Source organism: Trachypithecus francoisi, unplaced genomic scaffold, assembly GCF_009764315.1.
Source record: "Trachypithecus francoisi isolate TF-2019V2 unplaced genomic scaffold, Tfra_2.0 Lachesis_group3, whole genome shotgun sequence".
In the NCBI taxonomy this organism is placed as follows: Eukaryota; Metazoa; Chordata; class Mammalia; order Primates; family Cercopithecidae; genus Trachypithecus; species Trachypithecus francoisi.
In genome coordinates, this window is record NW_022681468.1 from 4,658,476 (window position 1) to 4,680,503 (window position 22,028).

At 52.9% G+C, this 22,028-nt stretch overlaps 1 protein-coding gene across 1 annotated transcript in view; it reads right to left on the reverse strand.

Moving 5' to 3' along the window:
* Nucleotides 1-1,754: 1,754 nt before the first annotated feature.
* The window catches only part of DYNC1H1 (dynein cytoplasmic 1 heavy chain 1), a 92,678-nt gene continuing 72,404 nt past the window's right edge, over nucleotides 1,755-22,028 (reverse strand). Inside the window, exons 53-78 of the mRNA XM_033191286.1 lie at nucleotides 21,197-21,314; nucleotides 20,895-21,110; nucleotides 20,190-20,402; nucleotides 19,890-20,017; nucleotides 17,736-17,889; nucleotides 15,109-15,255; nucleotides 14,867-15,017; nucleotides 14,461-14,714; nucleotides 14,210-14,344; nucleotides 14,023-14,117; nucleotides 13,366-13,540; nucleotides 13,114-13,189; nucleotides 12,079-12,239; nucleotides 11,695-11,806; nucleotides 11,531-11,591; nucleotides 11,312-11,435; nucleotides 11,075-11,188; nucleotides 9,147-9,317; nucleotides 8,703-8,920; nucleotides 8,496-8,599; nucleotides 4,574-4,785; nucleotides 3,938-4,091; nucleotides 3,001-3,143; nucleotides 2,701-2,869; nucleotides 2,367-2,494; nucleotides 1,755-2,123 (exon numbers count right to left, since the gene is read on the reverse strand). Coding sequence (XP_033047177.1) covers nucleotides 1,995-2,123; nucleotides 2,367-2,494; nucleotides 2,701-2,869; nucleotides 3,001-3,143; nucleotides 3,938-4,091; nucleotides 4,574-4,785; nucleotides 8,496-8,599; nucleotides 8,703-8,920; nucleotides 9,147-9,317; nucleotides 11,075-11,188; nucleotides 11,312-11,435; nucleotides 11,531-11,591; nucleotides 11,695-11,806; nucleotides 12,079-12,239; nucleotides 13,114-13,189; nucleotides 13,366-13,540; nucleotides 14,023-14,117; nucleotides 14,210-14,344; nucleotides 14,461-14,714; nucleotides 14,867-15,017; nucleotides 15,109-15,255; nucleotides 17,736-17,889; nucleotides 19,890-20,017; nucleotides 20,190-20,402; nucleotides 20,895-21,110; nucleotides 21,197-21,314 — 3,862 coding nt within the window. The 3' untranslated portion in view covers nucleotides 1,755-1,994. The remainder of the gene's footprint in view (nucleotides 2,124-2,366; nucleotides 2,495-2,700; nucleotides 2,870-3,000; nucleotides 3,144-3,937; nucleotides 4,092-4,573; nucleotides 4,786-8,495; nucleotides 8,600-8,702; nucleotides 8,921-9,146; nucleotides 9,318-11,074; nucleotides 11,189-11,311; nucleotides 11,436-11,530; nucleotides 11,592-11,694; nucleotides 11,807-12,078; nucleotides 12,240-13,113; nucleotides 13,190-13,365; nucleotides 13,541-14,022; nucleotides 14,118-14,209; nucleotides 14,345-14,460; nucleotides 14,715-14,866; nucleotides 15,018-15,108; nucleotides 15,256-17,735; nucleotides 17,890-19,889; nucleotides 20,018-20,189; nucleotides 20,403-20,894; nucleotides 21,111-21,196; nucleotides 21,315-22,028) is intronic.

The following is a 22,028-nucleotide window of genomic DNA, read 5'->3' on the forward strand; positions in this document are numbered from 1 at the left end:
TGCCAAGTCCTTCCTTACTCCGGTGGAGCCCCGAGACTGGCAGACATGTGCCAAGCAGAGCTCGAGGGGCATGGCCACCACCTACATTCGGGAGTGACAGAGAAGAGGGGCTCAGAATCTCCTTCTCCAAGGGGAAGCCGGAGCTCTTCCTTGCAGAGCCTGAGAAAAGGAATAGGAAGCAGCAGTGTGTGGCCTAATCCAAGATGGGCAGACTCAGTCCAGGAAGGGGTCCCAGCCCAAAAGGGGCAGGGGCTCCTCTGATCAAAGCTGATGTCAGTGCACATAAAAAATGTATTTAGGGGCTGGGTGTGGTGGCTCACACTTGCAATCCCAGCATTTTGGGAGGCCAAGGTGGGAGGATCACTTCAGCTCAGGAGTTGGAGACCAGCCCAGGCACTATGGTGAAACCTCATCTCTACAAAAAATACAAAACTAGCCGATGTGGTGGTGCATGTCTGTGGTCCCAGCTGCTCAGAAGGCTGAGGTGGGAGGATCACTTGAGCCCAGGGGGTTGAGGCTGCAGTGAGCCATGATGCCACTGCATACCAGCCTGGGCAACGAGTGAGACCCTGTCTCTAAAAAGAAAAATGTTTTTAGGGGCTGAACTCAGTGACTCACGCCTACAATCCCAGCACTTTGGGAGGCTGAGGTGGGAGGAGCCTTTAATGCCAGGAGTTTGAGACCAGCCTGGGGAAAATAGCGAGATCTCATCTCTACAAAAAATACAAAAATATGGCCAGGCACAGTGGCTCATGCCTGTAATCCCAGTACTTTGGGAGGTTGAAGCAGGAGGATCACTTGAGGCCAGGAGTTTAAGACCAGCCTGGGCCAACATGGTGAAGCCCTGTCTCCTCTAAAAATATAGTAATTAGCTAGGCATGGTGGCACATGCCTGTAATCCCAGCTACTCAGGAGGCTGAGGCAGGAGGATCACCTGAACCCGGTAGGTGGAGGCTGCAATGAGCCGAGATCACGCCATTGCACTCCAGTCTGGGCGACAAGAGCGAAACTCCATCCTAAAAACATAAAATAAAATAAATAAAATAAAGACATTGAGATGCCAGAAGGCTGTTTCCACGGGTGTAGCACACTCCACTTCCAGCACCGTGAACGTGAGACGCAGTCAGCCAGCTGCATGGGCCACTGCCATCGCCACCACTGGAAGGTTGTGTGGGAATGGATGTGCTAGGGTGGCGATGGGCAACTCCCTCATCTGAAGCAGGAAACTCCCTTGTCTGGAGCCGAGTCCTGGGGCCCCGGCCAAGTACACAAGCGGTTGGGGGCTTTTTTTTTTTTTGAGACAGGGTCTCCCTCTGTCGCCCGGGCTGGAGTGCAGTGGTGAGATCACAGCTCACTGCAGCCTCAACCTCTTGGGCTTGGGTGATCCTCCCACCTCAGCCCTCAAGTAGCTGGGACTACAGGTGTGCACCACCATCCCTGGTTTAATTTCTCGTAGAGCCGGGCTCTCACTGCGTTGCCGAGGCTGGTCTTTAACTCCCAGACTCCCAAAGTGCTGCGATTACAGGCGTGACCCCCTGTGCCCGGGCCTCAGGGATTCCAGAGCCACCTCTCGCTGTGTCTGTGTCTGAGAAGGGGTCCGATGGTCTTAATTCAGGAGTGCTGTGGCCGCTCTGGAGCAAACTCATGATGCAAGCGAGGTGGAGAGCGGCATGGCTGCCGTGGGCTGCCCTCCCTGGGCTGCAGGAAGGCAAGGCTCTCCGCCCTGCGGCGAAGGTGAGACAGAAGAGGCGGAGTCGGCTCATGCTTAGTGTTTTATTTCCTCGAAGGAGCCCTGCCGTTAGCCTTCTCAAATACCTCCTGGTGTCCTCCCAATTTCCACCACTCCCAGCCGTCAGAGTCCGTTCAGCTTCCTCCAACCTCCAACCAACCACTTTCTTCTCACAAGCTCAGACCTTCCAAACATTTTAATAATGAATAAATGTTAAATAACAACTTTCACTATCACAGAAAGGGGCAGCTAGAAAAGTTTAGTTCTACTCTGTGCACAAGACCGCGACACCCCGCTCGTAGAAGCTGCGAGGATCCTCCTTTGTAGCAATTTCAAAGTCGACGGTGAAAATAAGGTCTGCACGGGTGAAGTTCAGGTACACAGGTAAGGTCACCTGCAGGAGAAGCAGAGGGGTTTACTGGTGGCTTCAGGGAAAAGTAAGAAAACTGGAAGACTGCCAGGGACAGCTGATGGGGGCCCCGGCAAGAGAGAGGCTGGGACAGGTGCAAAATGACTTTCCTCTAGGAACCTGACTTCCAGGTCCAAGCACAACCCAGGCGTAGAAAAGGAGACGCCTCTGCCCTTGGTTACCGCAGGGGTCGCTGCAGAAGACCCAGGAAAAGCAGCGCGTCCTTACCACACTGGCCTTCTTCTCGGCGTTCGTCTGCTTGAGCCAGCGCAGCTGCGTCAGGGGAAGGGCGGTGGAGATGGCGCTGGACAGCGACAGCTTGTTGTTGCTGCACGTGGCCCCTTGAAGTTTCAAACCTGTGAGGCGGAAGCCAAAACCCAGGCTGAGGTGAAAGGCCAGCCACACAAACCGCGGTCACAGGGCTCCCAGAGGCTGCCAAACACAGCGGCTCCACCCGACCACCAGCGGGTCACCCTAAGTGCGTGTATCTGGGAACAGTGGTCTCAGGCCGCTGAGGTCACCTGCAGAGAAGAGCCAGTATTTCCTGTGAGACTCCACTCACCTGTGACTCCAAAGCTGCAGGCGTCCAGGGTGGCGCCCTGTGAGGTGGTGACGTTGACTTCCAGGCAGAGCTCCTCCAGGGACCAGCTGTTGGCCTGGGCCACGTACTGCCTGGTGGCAGTGATGTACGCCTCCGGCACGAACAGGCCACCCAGGCACACATGGATGTTCTGTGGAAAGCGGCAGCCCCCGGGGGAAGGAGCTCAGGTCAGACCTGGGCCCTGTGTTTGTCCCCAGAGCCACCCGCACCCCAACCCAGGACAGCTGCCGACCACCCCAGACTCGTCAGGAGCGCCTTCACCTTGAGCTCCTTGGCGCCACCAGACGCAGCCGCCAGTGAGATGTTCTGCAGCTGTTTGATCCTCTCGCTGAAGTCGGACACCCACTGGATGACGGTCATGCCGGCAGGCACCGTGTAGTGGGACCAGCTCCGAGGCAAGATCCCTGCAGCCAAGGCACACAGAGCGCAAGGCGTCAGCTCTCACAACTCCCCCAGCACAGATGCGGCAAAGCTGCAAGTGCTCCGGCATCCTGGCTGCCCACACAGGCGGCCGGTGGCCCCACCTGCTGCCTTTCCCAGGCTGTGCTTTACGCCCCTGGCGCCGCCCTCACCTCCGTATCTGCTCTAACTCAGGCTGGTCCAGAGCATGTCTCAGAACCGTGCAATTTCTAGGGTCAAATGAGTCCAGGTGTGTCTGTCTGGAGGACCATAATCAAGCTCAAGTAAAACCGCGGCTAAAAACTCATGTCACACAAGTGGCTCAGTGTTCCTGGTAATTAGGGCTTTTTGGGCAAATACGAGGATGCTGGGGGCTTCCCACAACTTTGGACAAGCCCCCCATGCCCGCCTGCCCCTGCTTTTCCACTGTCCTGGGGGATGCCCATTCTTCACAGGCCGTAACCTACTACCGTCTGTCACTGTCCTGGACACCACATGCCCCATTCGCTGTCTTGGAAGACCCCTAAAAAAACTGTGGAAGTTGCGTAAAGATTTTGGTCAACATTCAGTGAACCAGCACAGAAGAAAACCAAATTCTTCAGTATTTCTAATTCCTGCCCCTCACCCCGCCCACCTTGAGGGTAAGAGCACAGAGCTGCTCTCAGAGGGAAACCCCCCAGGCCTGCTGTCGCACGTGGTGCTGTGTGGCTGGGCTGGGCCAGGCTGTGGCCCCAGGCCAAGGAGGCCCCAGGCCAACGTGCCCACCGGAGGCCACACCGTGAGTTCGGCGCTCGCGCACCTTTCACCAGCTCGTTGATGAGCGTGCGCAAGTAGTTGGTCTGCTTCTTCTTTCCTTCGCACACCTGGACCACATCCGCAAGGTCCTGGCGAACGTCCTGAAGCAGCTTTGCGCCCATTTTCACTTCTCTCTCAAAGAACCTGAACAAAGGATCCTAAAATCGTTCAAAAGGGTGAAGAGAAGTTAGGAAGAGGTTCTTTCTCCAGCAGAAAGATCAAACAGAAGTAACTCGGCCGAGCCCCAGAGCTTCCGACCTGTCCAGGGTCATGGACAGCTTTGGCAGAGTGTGACTTGGAATCGAGCTTGTGTGAGGCTGAGGCTGCTCAGAAACCCACCGAAGTCCCTGCCTGAGTCGCAGCTCTCGGGGCCCTCTAGGGAGGAAGGGCTGCGGTGGCTCGCTTTGGAAGTTGTCTGCCTATCTCACAATCTGCTGGAGTGTTTTCCGTCCATTTCAAAAGGGCCAACTCATTTTGCCAATGCCTGGGCTCAGCTGGACACCTGCCCTGAGGGGACATGGGTGTGAGCACGTTCCGTCCAGCACAATGGAACCAATATTGGGTCCACGGAACGATGGTCCGTGACCATATCCAGCATCTGGGACCTTGAGACCTGGCCGGCCCGCCACCCTCCAGCTACCTTGATATTCTCCACAGTGCGCTTGAGGTGGCTGAGTGTCTGGGGGATGAGGTGGAGCCAGTTGGACGCGGTGGTGTGCAGCGTCCGCATCCAGGCGGGGCGGCCGTCGGACGTGGAGTCTGTCCTCGTCTTTTTCTCGGTCTCTGCGTAGGCCAGGTCGTCCTCGTCCTCCAACATCTGCATCTTCAGCATCTTACTGATCATGTCCACACCTGGCCCATAGTCCCACAGTCACAGCAGGAGGGAGGGAGGGGCCAGGTAAGAAATCAGAGGGAAAAAGGACTTGAATGTAAAGGCCACGTGGTGAGTCTGCACCGGGAACTGCAGCAATCTGAAAGGTGCTGTCATATAGGTATATACAGAGAGAAAGAGAGACGGAGTCTCGCTCTGTCACCCAGGCTGGAGTGCAGTGGTGCGACCTTGGCTCACGGCAACCTCTGCCTTCTAGGTTCAAGCGATTCTCCTGACTCAGGCTCCCAAGTAGCTGGGATTACAGGCACGTGCCATCAGGCCCAGCTAATTTTTTGTGTGTTTTTAGTGGAGACAGGGTTTCACCATGCTGGCCAGGCTGGTCTCGAACTCCTGACCTCAGGTGATCTGCTCACCTCGGCCTCCCAAAGTACTGGGATTACAGGCATGAGCCACCAGGCCTGGCCAGTCGTATATGTTTTTAAAGCACAGAAAACGGCCTGACCAGAAAGCTAAGGAGACAAATACAGAAGAAAAAACTGTTACCAGGTCAAGTACATGACTATTAAAACTGACCCAGTAAGACAGACACAGTGGCCCACACCCACAGTCCCAGCACTGTGGGAGGCTGAAGCGGGAGCATCTCTTGAACTCAGGGGTTCAAGACTAGCCTGGGCAACATAGTGAGACCCTCATCTCTACAAAAAATGAGAAAGTCAGGTGTGGTGGTGGCACCTGTGGTCCCAGCTACTTGGGAGGCTGAGGTGGGAGGATGGCTTGAGCCCAGGAAGCTGAGGCTGCAGTGAGCTGTGATTGCACCACTGCACTCGTCTGAGTGACAGAGCAAGACTCAGTCTCAAAGCAAAACAAAAAAACTGAACCAGCAGCCTGAGTCCCAAGACTCAAGGCAGGCTCTTCAGGACCCTGGGTTCACGGTGAGACCTGGGCCAAGCCCCAGCCCGCTTTGTGCCCGACCATGAATGAGTGCGTGCTCGAGAGGGGCTCCAGGAGGGGGTGCCACCTGCCCTCTTAACTCAGAAAACTGGTCGCCATGGTGTCCCTTGACCTGTGACTGCCACCATGTGGCTGGGATTACCCTGAGCCCTGTGGTGCCTGTAATGTGCTCCAGCCTCGCCCAGATCACCTGGCTTTCCCTCCAGACCTGCCCATGGCACCTGGCTTTTGCCCTCTCTGGGATGTGACTGTGATGATACGGGGCAACTGGATCTCTGGGTTAGGGCAGCTCCCCTTTCCTGCCCCTGACACAGAGTGCTGAATGTCAAGCTCCCAAGAGCGCTGCCTCTGGGAGTTGCACTGTAGGGAGGCAGGGCCTGGGCCTCGCTGCTGTGCTCTAAGTGGGACTGGACAAGGTGACAGCTGTGCTGTCCCCAGCACAGAGCTGGCACAGCACGGGGCTCAAAGAGCAGACATGATAGGCCTGAGGGGTCCTTCACAGGGACCCAGTTGTGCAGGGCCACACTGGGGCTCCCGGCATGGAACACCCAGTACTAGCACAGGCCTCTGCAGGAGCCAACGCTCCTGCCCGACCCTTGGAAGCATGCTTGGTGCCCAGGGCTCCAATTCTCCTGGGCTTCCTCGCCAGCTCCACATGACTCAGCTGCCAACTATCTTACGTTTTCATTCTGAACGGGCAGCTGGGTTTGCGGACCCGAAGCGGGTCTACAAGCACATTCTCCGTGGGAGACGGCTCTTCTCACAGGAGGCACAGATGCCCTGCAGGGTGGCCTCGGCTGAAAGTCAAGCCCCATAACTGGAAGTTCTGCCTACAGGACTAAAGAGGTGGCCTGAAGGAGCGGCCTGATACTATCCTGTTAACTAGCTGTGAGCTTCAGCAACCCCTCTGTCTTCTTTGCTTTTCGTGATTTTTCCCCGTAACAGAAAGTCGAGATTTGATCAGCCACTGTTAACCCCATGTGTAGTGCTTGGAGGCTTTGTGAAGGCCAATTGCTGGGCCTGTCCCTAGTCCTGATGGAGTGCGTCTGGGCAGAGCCTGGGAACATGCATTTCTTTCTTTCTTTTTTGAGACGGAGTCTTGCACTGTCACCCAGGCTGGAGTGCAGTGGTGCGATCTCGGCTCACTGCAAGCTCTGCCTCCTGGGCCCACGCCATTCTCCTGCCTCAGCCGCCCGAGTAGCTGGGACTACAGGCACCCGCCACCACGCCCGGCTAATTTTTTTTTGTATTTTTAGTAGAGACGGGGTTTCACTGTTGTTAGCCAGGATGGTCTCGATCTCCTGACCTCGCAATTCACCCGCCTCGGCCTCCCAAAGTGCTGGGATGACAGGCGTGAGCCACCGCACCCGGCCGGGAACCTGCATTTCTAAGAAGTTCTGGGCAGGTTATTGCTGCTGGTTTGGGAGCCACACTGTGAGAGACACTGGGTTAGAGAATTTCTAAGGTCCCTTCTGGCTCACAGCACTTGAAGTCTTGAAGAAAACATCTTGTAAGTGAAAAGGAAAAAAAGACTGCTAAAAAATTCTAGGGAAGATGAATGGTTTTAAAATATCCCTTAATATCAGGTACTTTTTAACTCTTGAAGAAAAAAAACAGAAACAGTTTTTGTTTTTTGAGACAGAGTCTCGCTCCGTTGCCCAAGCTGGAGTACAATGGTGCGTTCTCAGCTCACTGAAACCTCCGCCTCCCGGGTTCAAGCGATTCTCCTGCCTCAGCCTCCCGAGTAGCTGGGATTACAGGTGTCTGCCACCACACTTGGCTAATTTTTGTATTTTTTGTAGAGATGGGATTTCACCATGTTGGCCAGGCTGGCCTCGAGCTCCTGACCTTAGGTCCACCCACCTCTGCCTCCCAAAGTGCTGGGATTACAGGCGTGAGCCACCACACCCGGCCTTTTTTTTTTTTTTTTTTTGAGACAGAGTCTCACACTGTTGCCCAGGCTAGAGTACAGTGACGTGGTCTTGGCTCACCGCAACCTCCACCTCCCAGGTTCAAATGATTCTCCTGTCTCAGTCTCCTGAGTAGCTGGGATTACAGGTGCCTGCCACCATGCCCACCTAATTTTTGTATTTTTAGTAGAGATGCGGTTTTGCCATGTTGACCAGGCTGGTCTGGAAATCTTAATCTCGAGTGATTTGCCCGCATTGGCCCCCAAAGTGCTAGGATTCAGGTGTGAACCCCTGTGCCCAGCCAGTAACTGCTTTTCAATATGAGATGAAAATCTAAATGTTATTTCTAGGCTCATTTACATAAATATCAAGCCTCTTCTCTAGAACTGAGTTGATGCTGCAGAAAAGATCCCTGTTAGACATGGTGAAACCCCATCTCTACTAAAAAAAAAATAAAAAAAACTAGCCAGGCGAGGTGGCGGGCGCCTGTAGTCCCAGCTACTCGGGAGGCTGAGGCAGGAGAATGGCGTGAACCCGGGAGGCAGAGCTTGCAGTGAGCCGAGATCCGGCCACTGCACTCCAGCCTGGGCGACAGAGCGAGACTCCGTCTCAATTAAAAAAAAAAAAAAAAAAAAAAAAAGATCCCTGTTAGAGCCAATTCTTTCCTCTGCCTCCCCTCCGAGTGGAGCTAGGAGCAGCTGGAGACTGGCGGGGAGGCCGAGGCTGACAGAGCCACACCCAGCATAACCAGGGAGGGCCCTGGAACAGCAGCGCACACTCACCGTGTGTGGGGACCCTTGCCACCCACCCCGCATGAGGGGAGGACCCTCGCCACCCCCCCGCGCGTGAGGAGGACCCTCGTCACCCACCCTGTGTGGTAAGGAGGACTCTCTCGGCATTGTTGGGCAGGCCCAGCCAGGAGGGCGTCTGGGTGTCGGGGAGCAGCTCCACCCACTGTACAAACTCCTCTCGCCTAGAAAACCAGTGCATTTGGAAATGATGTTAGAGGCTACCTCTGAGTGACACCAGACGCCCTGACGTCACAACTGTCTCCATTCCAGCAGGCAGTAGCATACCTGATGCCGTCTGGCATTTGAATGTCTTTATGCCCGTCGACCTTGCATGCCAGCTTAAATTCACTGTCGAAACTCCTGGTTGTGAATAGGCGCTCCAGGAAGGTGTTGAGCAGACGTTGGTCAAACTCGTTGTCCACGCGCCCGCCATAAATGGACTGGGCCATCAAGGTCTTCAGGGCAGACCACGGGATCTTATCCGGTGAGATGTTCTGCCTGCCCTGGGGGAGGAAAAGCAGGGTTCGTGTGTGGTCGGAGGCGGGCATGCCCGGGGCTCCCTTTCGAGGGGCACAGCTTTCCTCCTCACTCCCCATGCCTGGCTAGGCTTTGGTGGTCACGAGGGGTCAGCTCGCTCTTCCAGGCTGAGTCTGGCCTCTCAGTACCATGCCCTGCGGCGTCCTTCCCAGGTGCACATCCGCTGCCTGTCCTGGCATGGCCCACACTTGCCTTGGCTGTGTCGTCCAGCCACGTGTCCACTGTATCGCAAGCGGACCGCAGGTCAGACTCTCCAAATTCATACTTCTTTGACCACCCCAGTGGTGCATATCGTAAGCGTTCTTGGATGATGGCATGGAACCAGGCCAGCAGGAAGTACAAGCGGGCACGCTCGTTGGGAGACTGGGTGAGGAAAGTGACCGAGTAGAGAGTCATTAGAGAGCAGCACTTCTCCAAGAACAGCACAGAGGCTAGGTCAGAGTCAAAGCTTTACAAAGAGCTCTCCACATCCTGATGATGGCAGCAAATTCACACGAGTACTGTTGCTAAGAGAGAAGTATGCCAACTTTTCTATTAATAGAGATGTCATCCAATGAGACCATCAGAGAATTTATTCAGCCAATAAGAAATCTACAGAAGACAGAGTTTCTAGGAATGTCACAAAAGGTGGATATGGCACAAAGTAGAACAGAATTGACAGAACGAACCCCCTGCCACAATCCCCTTTCTCTTGCCCAAGAGTCTTGGTTTTCACTTGGCACCTGGGAGGGCTCTGCTTGGTCTCCGGGGGCCTGTGCTGGGGGAGAGGAGATTGTCTGCCACTTGGGGACACAACGCTGAGTCCCAGCTTCTCCGTGGGTGGGCATCTCTGCTCCTCTAGGACCTAATCACACCCCATAATCAAACATGGCTTTTACTTTTTTTTTTTTTTTTTTTTTTGAGACGGAGTCTCGCTCTGTCGCCCGGGCTGGAGTACAGTGGCCGGATCTCAGCTCACTGCAAGCTCCGCCTTCTGGGTTTACGCCATTCTCCTGCCTCAGCCTCCCAAGTAGCTGGGACTACAGGCGCCCACCACTTCGCCTGGCTAGTTTTTTGTATTTTTTAGTAGAGACGGGGTTTCACCGTGTTAGCCAGGATGGTCTCGATCTCCTGACCTCGTGATCCGCCCATCTCGGCCTCCCAAAGTGCTGGGATTACAGGCTTGAGCCACCGCGCCCGGCCGGCTTTTACTTTTCAACCTGCTCACAGGAAGGAAATTTTATAGAGAGACAGGATCTCACTATGTTGCCCAGACAGGTCTGTGTTTTTTTTTTTTTTTTTTTTTTTTTTGAGACGGAGTCTCACTCTAGCCCGGGCTGGAGTGCAGTGGCCGGATCTCAGCTCACTGCAAGCTCCGCCTCCCAGGTTTACGCCATTCTCCTGCCTCAGCCTCCGGAGTAGCTGGGACTACAGGCGCCCGCCACCTCGCCCGGCTAGTTTTTTGTATTTTTTAGTAGAGACGGGGTTTCACTGTGTTAGCCAGGATGGTCTCGATCTCCTGACCTCGTGATCCGCCCGTCTCGGCCTCCCAAAGTGCTGGGATTACAGGCTTGAGCCACCGCGCCCGGCCTGTTTTTTTTTTTTTTTTTAGACAGTATCTCACTCTGTCGCCCAGGCTGGAGTGCAATGATGCAATCTCAGCTCACTGCCAACCTCCGCCTCCTGGGTTCAAGCAATTCTCCTGCCTCAGCCTCCCCAGTAGCTGGGACTACAGGCATCCACCACCACGCCTGGCTAATTTTTTATATTTTTAGTAGAGATGGAGTTTCACCATGTTGGCCATGCTGGTCTCAAACTCCTGACCTCAAGTGATCTGCCCACTTAGGCCTCCCAAAGTGCAGGGATTACAGGAGTGAGCCACCACACCTGGCCTGCCCAGTCTTGAACTCCTGGGCTCAAATGATCCTACTGCCTCGACTTTCGAAATTGCTGGGATTACCAGTGTGAGCCACGATGCCCGGCCAAGGAAGGAAATTTTACCTACAGCCGAAAAGCAAAAGCACCTGTGCAATTCACCACATGGCACTTCTGGGACACCCAGGGACCCACTTCTGCATTTGGTGATGGCACTGGGCTTTGGCTTCTATGGAGAAAGCATACCAGGAGAACAAGGTACTTACCTTGCATATCCGTGAGACGGGAATGCTGCTGAACGTCCTCAGCATGTTGGCCTTCACCCCTGGTGGTGGCTCGAACACAAAGATGCGACCCGCACGGAGCAGATTCACTGGCACCTAAGAGAGCGCGGCTCCCGTTACGGCTCGGGTGTGGACACAGGCGCCTGTTCAATTCCACCACACGGCGCCGACAGGACTGCCACAGCAGCCTGCAACGTCTCCACCCCTTCAAACACCCACCTTGGGGTTGATCTCCATGGTGAGGAAGAGTCGGAAGCAGGCGTGCGGCTGCAGGGAGTGCAACTTCTTCTCCAGCTGCATCAGCCACCCTGGGGCCAGATGGACATTCTTCAGCATCACCCACCTGCACACACAAAGTGAGAGTCACACAACACACCAGGCTGCCTGCCTGAATGCCTGGGGACTAAGGCTTTCTTCAGCCAAAGAGAACAGGCCTACCTGCCCGACTTCACAGCGGTGTTTATTGCCTTATCTGCTTGATTAAAGCCTTCTGCAGAGCCTGGCGCAAGGAAACTTAGTGTCAGCAGCGGCAGCCGCGGACATCAATGCCCACCACGAATCCTGCAGGGCTCCAGCCCATGGAGCCCACCAAGCGCCCTTACCGATTGCAATTGAAGTGATCTGCGTGTTCTGCTCGGCTGCAAGGTCCTCGACATGCCCACTGGCGTCGTAACCAGGCACAGAGCACATTAAGACAGGAGTGTTGGGCTTCACCTGCAAACAGAGAAGGCAGAAGTTACAGCGGTGCCAGCAAATAGTGCGTACCTGTCAAGGGAAAGGAGCGCCCTGAGTGAGGGGTCTGAGATGTGCTTTTGGGGTCCAGAGGTGTGGGCACCACGCAGCCAGTTGAGAATCTGCAGCGAGCTCCTGGTCTTAGGAGCAGACTGTAGCCTGGAGTGACAGCAGGCGCCAGGGCTGCTGACAGCTGTGGTTGGGGAGGTGGGCATGGAGTCTCTTGAGACGCCTGGGCTGTATCAGGACATTACCTCTGTGCCCACAATGTGGGTCAGGTCGAGCGGCTGCTCCATGATGGACATGAAAGACTCCCCAAGGTTTGTTGAAACAAACATGTGGGCCATGGCCAGCAGGCGATCGGGCCGGAAAGCCTGGATCAGGAGCAGGCGGTGGATGGCCTGGCCAATGGGTGCTGAAACAGGGACAGGGGGTGGGTGCTGGGTGGAAGCGAGGACTTGGAGACGCCCTCCCCTGCCTGGAGTGTTCTTCCCAAAGCACCCACTCAGCATTTCAGGATCAGCTCAAATCAAGACATTCAGCCACATCTCCTGTGCCTTCCGTGAGCCCTCTGGACACACCTATGAGAACACCTTACCGCCTGGATGTATCCATAGGACAAGGTGCCGTTTGCTGATTTTTAAATTACTACACTAATACCTGCTCACTTCCTGAGAACACCTGAAGGTACTCAGGAAGCTCTGCCCTCCACAGTCGGACACTTCCTCTCAGCCTGGCTAGCCCAGGTCTGGCCTAACACACTCAAAGCCGGCTGATGGCATTCCATTCCTGTCTGCAGCATGAATACAGCCAGTTAACTCCTTACCACTGGGCAGGAGCTCCCCACCTAGTTCTCTTATGGTCTTCAAGCATGCGATGAACAGGAATTGGAAATTTCTGATCTATCTCTAACCCAACACCTATCTAGCAGCGATCTTCCTCAGTGCTTTCCTTAAAAAGTTTTAACATTGAAACACGTATCTCGGGCATCAGTGACCACTCACTCAGAGACAGGTCTCTGTCTGCTGCCCAGCTGGAGTGCACTGGCGCAATCGCAGCTCACGCAAGCTCGACCTCCCAGGCTCAAGTGACCTTCCTGCTTTAGCCTCCCGAGTAGGTGGGACTACAGGTGTGCACCGCCACTCCTGGCCAAGGCTGTATTTTTTGTAGAGATGGGGCCTCCCTATGCTGCCCAGGCTAGTAACTTTGCGTGTTTTTAAAGCATCCGTTTAAGCAGCAAAACCCAACTTTACATTCAGGTTCAGAAAGAAAACCACAGCGGGGCTTACTTGCAGGTGTTTCTTCACTCCAGAGGTAGGGCACGGTCTGCTCCGGGGAGCTGCTGTCCAGCCAAATGCCAAATTGCTGTGGAGACAACAGTGGAAGCCCCCATGGGGCAGGGCCGGCCTCGGGGGGCTGACGCAAGAGTCTGACGCGAGCGCGCACACACGACATTCTGGGTTTTATACAACATGCGATTCCTCGCATTTCCTGGGAAAAGGCCGGCATTTTTCACTGGGAACATTCAAAAGAACAATCACCTCGTCTGCCTGAACCTTTGCAATCAAGTCCTTAAACGCGGGAAGGCAGCTCAGCCTCACCACCGCCTCCGCCTGCTCCACAGTCAGGCCCTGGATCCTGGGGGTGGAGCCAGCACTCAGGACGATCTCATTTCCTCTCAGGAAGTGCTGGAATTCTGCATCGTAGGTGGGCTCCCTGTGAAGGATGCAACAGGTTAGCTAGGGTCCCTCATGTTCATTCCCACTGTCACTAAAATAACAGTTGTGATTTAAAGAAAAGAAAAAACAGGCCGGGCACAGTGGCTCATGTCTATAATCTCAGCACTCTGGGAGGCCAAGGCAGGCGGATCACTTGAGGTCAGGAGTTTGAGACCAGGCTGGGCTGCCAACGTGATGAAAATCCATCTCTACTAAAAATACAAAAAAATGTAGCCGGGTGTGGTGGCAGGCGCCTGTAGTCCCAGCTACTCAGGAGATTGAGGTAGGAGAATGGCTTGAACCTGGGAGTTGGAGGTTGCAGTGAGCTGAGACTGCACGACTGCACTCCAGCCTGGGAAACAGAGGGAGACTCCGTCTCAAAAAATAAAAGAAAAGAAAAAATAAAAGCACGTATCTGATCACGAAACCCTTGCGGGCCACTAGCAGGACGACCCCTCCTGCGGGCGTGAGCGCTCTTACCCCACGGTGCCCTTCAGTTTAATTCTCGCCAGCAGCATGGCAAAGGTGATGTGGTCCTGGTGCAGCATGCCTCGAGCCACTCGGTTAAATGCCACCTGGGACAAGAGCAGGAGACGATGTTGTTCCACAAGAGAAGCAGCACCCTGCTTCCCCCCGCCGGGGAGCGGCTGAGGACCTCACTCTCTACCTGGAAGAGGTCCTTCGTTATAATGGACAGGCGCTGTGTGTGGTCGGTGACGCCCTTCAGGTTCGGGTTCTCATATAAGACGTTGTGATAAATGTCCAAGAAAAACTGGAGGGAGTACTGGTACAAGAAGTGTATCTGAAAGGAAGCAGTAGGCAGCTGTGAGGCAGCTCCCCTGGCACCCGCCGAACTTCTGCGAGGCCGAGGAGCTACTGTGCGGGGCCGGCCAACCTCTGCGCGGCCAAGGCACCCACCTGCTTGAGGGACTCCATGGTGAAGTAGATGCTGCTGCAGGCGGTGGAGAGCGGGAGGTACTGCTGGGACACGGTCTCCACCTCCTGCATGACGATGTCCGTCTCCTCCACTTTCCTGGTGACCTCTGCAGCCTCTCTCTTCAGGTTCTCCAAAGTGGTTATGATCGTGTCATCGTCCAAAATGCGCCCTTTCACCTCGTTCAGAGCTTGTAGTAGAGATTTTTCCAGCTGACGCAAACGGAGCTGAAATTCCCCTTAAATGAATAAAACATCCAGAGTTTACAGTAATACTTCAAAAGGTACGCTCTCAGAAGTGTTCGCCACAAACGTGGGACATCCTAGTCACTTCAAAGTTCAGCTCCTTCACCTGCACCAACCATCTAACAGCCATAGGTCCAGATCCTACCTTGAAGTTTCAGAAGATCAGATCGTTTCTCGTCCACATCAGGTCTTTCTGCTTTAAGTACTTCATTTAGACACTGGCTTTGTAAACTGCTACGGGTGACTGTGAAGTTTACAAAAGTAACCCGGGAACAGAGATCTGGTGGGAACTCGACCTACCAAAATAGATAACAGAACAGTCTGTTGTAATTCAGCTTCAAAACCAAATCCTGCCAGATTTCCCTGGGGAAGAGTCCCACTCCTTACAGTGGGATCCCGGGTGGACAGGAAGATGACAAACGATGGCGACAGGTCTATGTCCTGGTCCCCGAGGGTGATCAGCACCCTCCCTCCTGTTCGTCGCACTTCACGGTTCAGCACTGGGTTCAAAACTGGATCGTAGCTTTCCACATCCTGCATAGCACACGGGTGGAACTTGAAGGCCAGCGCTTTGTAACTTTATCTTCCCCCAAATGCTATGTTGCTGTGCTACTCTAGATAAGCATACCTTCCCAAAAGCCACCCGCCACTTGTATATGGTGGCCACTAGCTCTGTGTGGCTACTCACACTTAAATTAACTAAAATCGGCCAGGCGCGGTGGCTCACGCCTGTAATCCCAGCACTTTGGGAGGCCGAGGCGGGCGGATCACGAGGTCAGGAGATCGAGACCATCCTGGCTAACATGGTGAAACCCTGTCTCTACTAAAAATGCAAAAAATTAGCCAGGTGTGGCAGTGGGCACCTGTAGTCCCAGCTACTTGGGAGGCTGAGGCAGGAGAACGGCGTGAACCCAGGAGGCGGAGCTTGCAGTGAGTAGAGATCGCACCACTGCACTCCAGCCTGGGCAACTGAGTGAGACTCCGTCTCAAAAAATTAACTAAAATTAAAAACTCAGCCAGGCGTGGTGGCTCACGCCTGTAATTCCAGTACTTTGGGAGGCTGAGACAGGCAGATCACTTGAGGTCAGGAGTTCAAGGCCAGCCTGGCCAACATGGTGAAACTCCATCTCTACTAAAAATACTAAAAAGTTAGCTGGGGGTGTTGGCACGTGCCTGTAGTCCCAGCTACTTGGGAGGCTGAGACAGGAGAATTGCTTGAACCTGAGAGGTTCAGACTAGGAGACAGAGCAACACTCCATCTCAAAAAAAAAAAATTAAATAAATAAATAAATAAATTAAACACTCAGTTCCTGGTCACACTAGCCGTGGGAAGTGCTCAGCATAAGCCACCTGAGGCTAGCGTTACCACACTGGACAGTGTGGACCATCAGGCATTCCTGCCCCTGCAGAAAGTTCTGGGGGACAGTGCTGACACAGACCCTCTGAACGACACTGTATTTCATTTCTTTAATTTTTTAAAATTTGCATAATGAATTCATCTTGTTGCAAATCTGATGCTTCCTAGTGACCTTACATGCTTTATTTAAAAACAAATTTTTAACTTTTAAGTTCAGGAATACAAGTGCAGGTTTGTTACATAGGTAAACTTGTCATGGGGGTTTATTATACAAATTATTTCATCACCCTGGTTGTAAGTGTAGTACCCATCAGTCGTTTTTCCTCATCCTCTCCCTCCGCCCACCCTCCGTGCTCTGAAAGGTCCCAGTGTGTGTTTTTCTCCTCTATGTGTCCATGTGTTCTCATCATTTAGCTCCCACTTCTAAGTGAGAACATCTGGTACTTGGTTTTCCGCTCTTGCATTAGTTTGCTGAGGATAATGGGCTCCAGCTCTATCCATGTTCCTGCAAAGGAACATGTTCCTTGTTCTTGTTTCTTTTTTTTTTTTTTGAGACGGAGTCTCGCTCTGTCACCCAGGCTGCAGTGCAGTGGCCGGATCTCAGCTCACTGCAAGCTCCGCCTCCCGGGTTTACGCCATTCTCCTGCCTCAGTCTCCCAAGTAGCTGGGACTACAGGCGCCCGCCACCTTGCCTGGCTAGTTTTTTGTATTTTTTTAGTAGAGACGGGGTTTCACCTTGTTAGCCAGGATGGTCTCGATCTCCTGACCTCGTGATCCGCCCGTCTCGGCCTCCCAAAGTGCTGAGATTACAGGCTTGAGCCACCGCGTCCGGCCTGTTCTTGTTTCTTGAACATTTTTCTTGTTCTTTTTTTTTTTTTTTTTGAGACGGAGTCTCACTCTGTCACCCAGGCTGGAGTGTAGTGGCGTGAACTCGTTTCACTGCAGCCTCCGCCTCCCAGGTTCAAGCAATTTTCCTGCCTCAGCCTCCCGAGTAGCTGGGACTACAGGTGTGCACCACCACACCCGGCTAATTTTTGTATTTTAAATAGAGATGGGCTTTCACCATGTTGGCCAGGGTGGTCTTGATCTCCTGACCTTGTGATCTGCTTGCCTTGGCCTCCCAAAATGCTGGGATTACAGACATAAGACACCACGCCTGGCTGTTTCTTGCTTTTCATGGCTGTACTGAATATAATTTTTTTTTTTTTGAGATACAGTCTCTGTCTCCCAGGCTGGAGTGCAATGGCACGATCTCGGCTCACTGCAACCTGTGCCTCCTGGGTTCAAGTGATTCTCTTGCCTCAGCCTCCCAAGTAGCTGGGACTATAGGTGCCCGCCACCTCAACCAGCTAATTTTTGTATTTTCTGTAGAGACGGGGTTTGGCCAGGCTTTCTTGAACTCCTGACCTCAGATGATCCATCCACCTTGGCCTCCCAAAGTGCTGGGATTACAGGCATGAGCCACCTCGCCCCACCACTGAATAGAATTTTAAATGCAAATAATGATTCTGCCGAATTTATCTATTATAGAACCATCTCAAAGCTTTATCCTTCTGATACAACATGAAGTCTTACAAAGTTGAAAACTAAATGCAGCCCGCAAAAAGGAATTCACTCTTGAATGCGGTGTTTCAAGAATTCAAAGGTCAACACCAACCTGGACCAGAAGGGGGTTCCCAAATCGCAGTGCACTCTCTAAGTTCTTCCTGAAGGCGTCATCCAGGAAGCTGGTCCGTGTGATCTTACGATCCTTATATTCATTCATAATGAATTCTGTGGCCTGTCCAGAGGGGTCAATGATCAGCGGATACCTGAGGATGAGGCCACGGAGGAGAAGGTTGGAACACGGAATGGGAAAAGCACAGGATCACGGTCAGCCAAGTCCCTGATGAGAGGGACAGGCTGTTACCGCCACCCGAGGGTGCTTTCCAGAGACGTTTTCAGGTTTACCAATAAAGCTTACATGCTTAATGCTAACATCACATCATCCTTTTGAAGAACTATTGGCATGAGGAGGTAGCTTGAGTCATATACCAGGAGGGCCATAGTTAAAAATCCTTTTTCTTCTGGGACAATCGTCCTCCCTCAGCATCTGGCACTGTTAAAATAGCTTTTTTGTATTTACGATCCTTCTAGACAGCCAGTATCAACACCAACGCTGAGCAGCACCAAGGGATTAACTTTACACAGAATTTAAATTGCCAGGGACTGTGTCAAATTACAGATACTATCTCAGGTAATCCTCCTGACAGCCTACGAGGCTGACACTGTTATCAAACTACTCTACAAATGAGGAAAGAAGGGCACAAAGAAGCTAATGTCAAGTACCTATAGTCTAGCCAATTAAAACGTGGAAAAAACCCAACTGGTAATACACACAAGCTTCTACAAACTCAAACTCTAAAAGGGCCCATGGTGAGAAGAACCACGCCGCCCTGCCTTTTGGACCCTGTTCTTTGGTCAGCAAAGTTCCTTCCCCAGGTGATGGCTTTTACCAGTTTCTCGTCTGTCTTTACAGAGAAGGTCTAAGCATTTATAGACACGTGTCAGTGCGGGTGTTGTGGCCTCAGGGAGGCCTCTACCACCTGCTCTGCACCTGTCCAGCCTGTATTCGAATGTCCTGTGTCGGCAAAGACTACCCAGCACCGCAGCGTGGTGGGCCTCAGGAGGGCCCTCTGAGTTATCTCCAGTCTTCAGCTGGTACACACTTGCTCTTAGATTTGCCATTTTGTACACAGGCCAAGCTACTGTTGAATGAACACCTAGAAGTGGAACTCCTAGGTGAAAGGGTCATTTAGGCAAATCTAGCCCTGTGCACAGGTTGTACTGATCGATTCATATTCTTGTGAGCACCACCTGGTGAGACATGGCGCCCTCTCAGCACCTAGCCCACCTTCACTGCAGTTACGTCCCCGTTCTTATTCTGTCCTTCCTCAACAGAAACACAGGCAGCACTTCCCCTTTAACTAGCTATTTTCAGTTCTTGTAACAGAGGACTGTTTGAACGTCCACCCCCAAACACAACCCTGCCCATCCATTTTATTTATTTATTTTTGAGATGGAGTCTCGCACTGTCACCCGGGCTGGAGTGCAGTGGCGTGCTCCTGGCTTGCTGCAAACTCTGCCTCCTGGGTTCAAGCGATTCTCCTGCCTCAGCCTCCTGAGTAGCTGGGACTACAAGCACCTGCCACGACACCCAGCTAATTTTTTGTATTTTTAGTAGATATGTTGGCCAAGCGGGTCTCAAACTCCTGACTTCGTGATCTACCCGCCTCGGCCTCCCAAAGTGCCAGGATCATAGTGTGAGCCACCGTGCCCAGCCTATTTTTTTGTTTTTTTGAGATGGAGTCTCACTCTGTTGCCCAGGCTGGGGTGCAGTGGCGTGATCTTGGCTCACTGCAACCTCCACCTCCTGGGTTCAAGAGTTTTTCCTGCCTCAGCCTCCTGAGTAGCTGGGATCACAGGCGCACGCCACCACGCCTGGCTAATTTTTTTGTATTTTTAGTAGAGACAGGATTTCACTATGTTGGCCAGGCTGGTCTCAAACTCCTGACCTCACGTGATCCACTGCGCCTGGCCCCTGCCAATCAATTTTAGAAGGTTACAAGAAGCATTCACTGCAGAATAACTCAGACACTTGACAATAAAGAGAACAGCACACCCCCACCATCAGAGGAGCACCAAGCTGCCAGCACTGTATGCCCACGCCCCATTTTCTATTCCTCTCTTCAAACAAGGGTGTATTTTGAACGACATTCAAGATCACCACCCACATTCTTCCCGAGCCACTCCTTGGCACCCGAGCTCGTACCTGTTGAACCGTTTCAGCATGATGGCGTTTTCTGTGCACAGGTCATCAGCAGGCAAGGAGCTGGCCTGCCAGCGAAGACGCTCATCTGCATTGGAAAGGTATTCCGTCCTGGCAATATCTGTACGGAACTGAAAGGCAAGGCCGTTACCTTTCTTCCTCTTGGAAGCCACAGACGGGGCACCCTAACTGTGCACTAAACACCAGCTTCGAAGCCACAGACAGGACGTTCTAACTGTGCACTAAACACCAGCTTGCCTCACACTGCTCACACATCCTTTCTGAATTCCCCGTGATTCTCACCTGGATGTTGGCCTGCTGGAGGTGGTGGGACCAGGTAGTGAACAAGTTCTGACGCATCTGCTGGTCAAAGTAACCCGCATAGGCAATGAACGCAGCCGACAAGAGACAGTCCCCAGCAATGGTGGACATCTGGTTTTTGAAAGTTTCACTTGTTTTTTCCCATCGTTCACGTTCAGCAGACAAGCTCTTCAGAAGAGCAGTGCTCCGGTTTACCTAAAAGGAAAACCGAACAGGATGCTCAGGGATCAGGCCTTTTAGGATTTATACCGAATCCTGCAAATTGGTTCATCCACATCACGTGCAGGGTTTTGGGTGGGTTAGAAACGTGCCCAAGTTGTTCACAATCCCAAAGGACATGAGACCCAGATCACATATAACTAATGACCACACACGACTCAGAATCCTTAGCGGGGCAGAAGCTGGGTACGGAGTGAGGCCTTCAGGCAGCAGAGCAAACAGGTCTGGAGCTGCCGGTGGGGGATTCAATGGCTGTAAAGCATCCAGTTTGTATCAATCTATCCTAATTAGCAACACTTAGTGAATACTCAAGTGTGTATTATTTTCCAGGAAAAAAAGTCCTCTGGGCCCTTACAGATGTTACAGAGCTAATTCACTGAGGCCAGCATGGTACAGGCAGCGCGTGTTCAAGTGTGTTAATCTCCGCTTCCATGGCAGGAAAGACAGGATGATTGATGATAATCTTACTTTTGCCTCGACAGCAGCCAGATCTGCCTTGATAGCCTGGGCCTCTGAGATCAGGACGGCATATTCCTCCTTGTAGCGGGCGATGCTGGCTTCCAGGTCTCGGATCATCTGCTCCACCTCGTTGGCCTTCTGCTGGTTGTCCTTGGCGTCATCTTCCAGCTTCTGCAGCTCGTTGCGTAGGGGCTCCACTCTCTTTAACATGTCTGCATAGTTAAGCTGGGAAGAACCAATTGATAACTGTTATTTAAGTGACAGAAAAAGAGGTCACCTTTCACACGGGAGCTCTTGGCTGTGTTAATCACCTGTGCGATTGCCCATTTCACCATAGGGCCGCAAGCCAGAGAAGCCCGATTAACAATTTCGTAATTGTAACTTGGATTGGACATGTAATTTTTCTTCATCTTCTCCCTTATGGCGTCACTGTAAGAGAGGAATGATATTTCTAAGCACATGCAGGACAAAAGCAAGGAAGAGTTTTCATAAAATTAAAATGGAAGAGACCAGAGCCAGCTCTCATCTCATTGCCCCAGTGACTGACCACTGGGGATGAGCGAGACTGACCCTTGGTTCTCAGGCGAAAGCTGGAAATGTGCTCTCAACACTTGAACAATTTCTTTCTTTTTAAAAAGTGAGACAGGGTCTTGCTCTGCCACGCAGGCTGGAGTGTGGTGGCGTGATCTCGGTTTCTCCAGGCTGGAGTGTGGCGGCGTGATCTCGGTTTCACCAGGCTGGAGTGCGGTGGCGTGATCTCGGTTCACTGAAGCCTCGATCCCCTGGGTTCAGGCAATCCTCCCACCTCAGCCTCCCAAGTAGCTGGGACTACAGGTGCATGCCACCCCACCCAGCTCATTTTTTTATTTTTTGTAAGAGACAGGGTGTCACCATGTAGCCCAGGTTGGTCTCTAACGCGTAGGCTCAAGCACTCCACCTGCCTTGGCCTCTGAAAGTTCTGGGATTGGAGGTGAGGCACTGTGCCTGGCCTGAACAGCCGAAAGTTCTGGGATTGGAGGTGTGAGGCACTGTGCCTGGCCTGAACAGCCGAAAGTTCTGGGATTGGAGGTGTGAGGCACTGTGCCTGGCCTGAACAGCCGAAAGTTCTGGGATTGGAGGTGTGAGGCACTGTGCCTGGCCTGA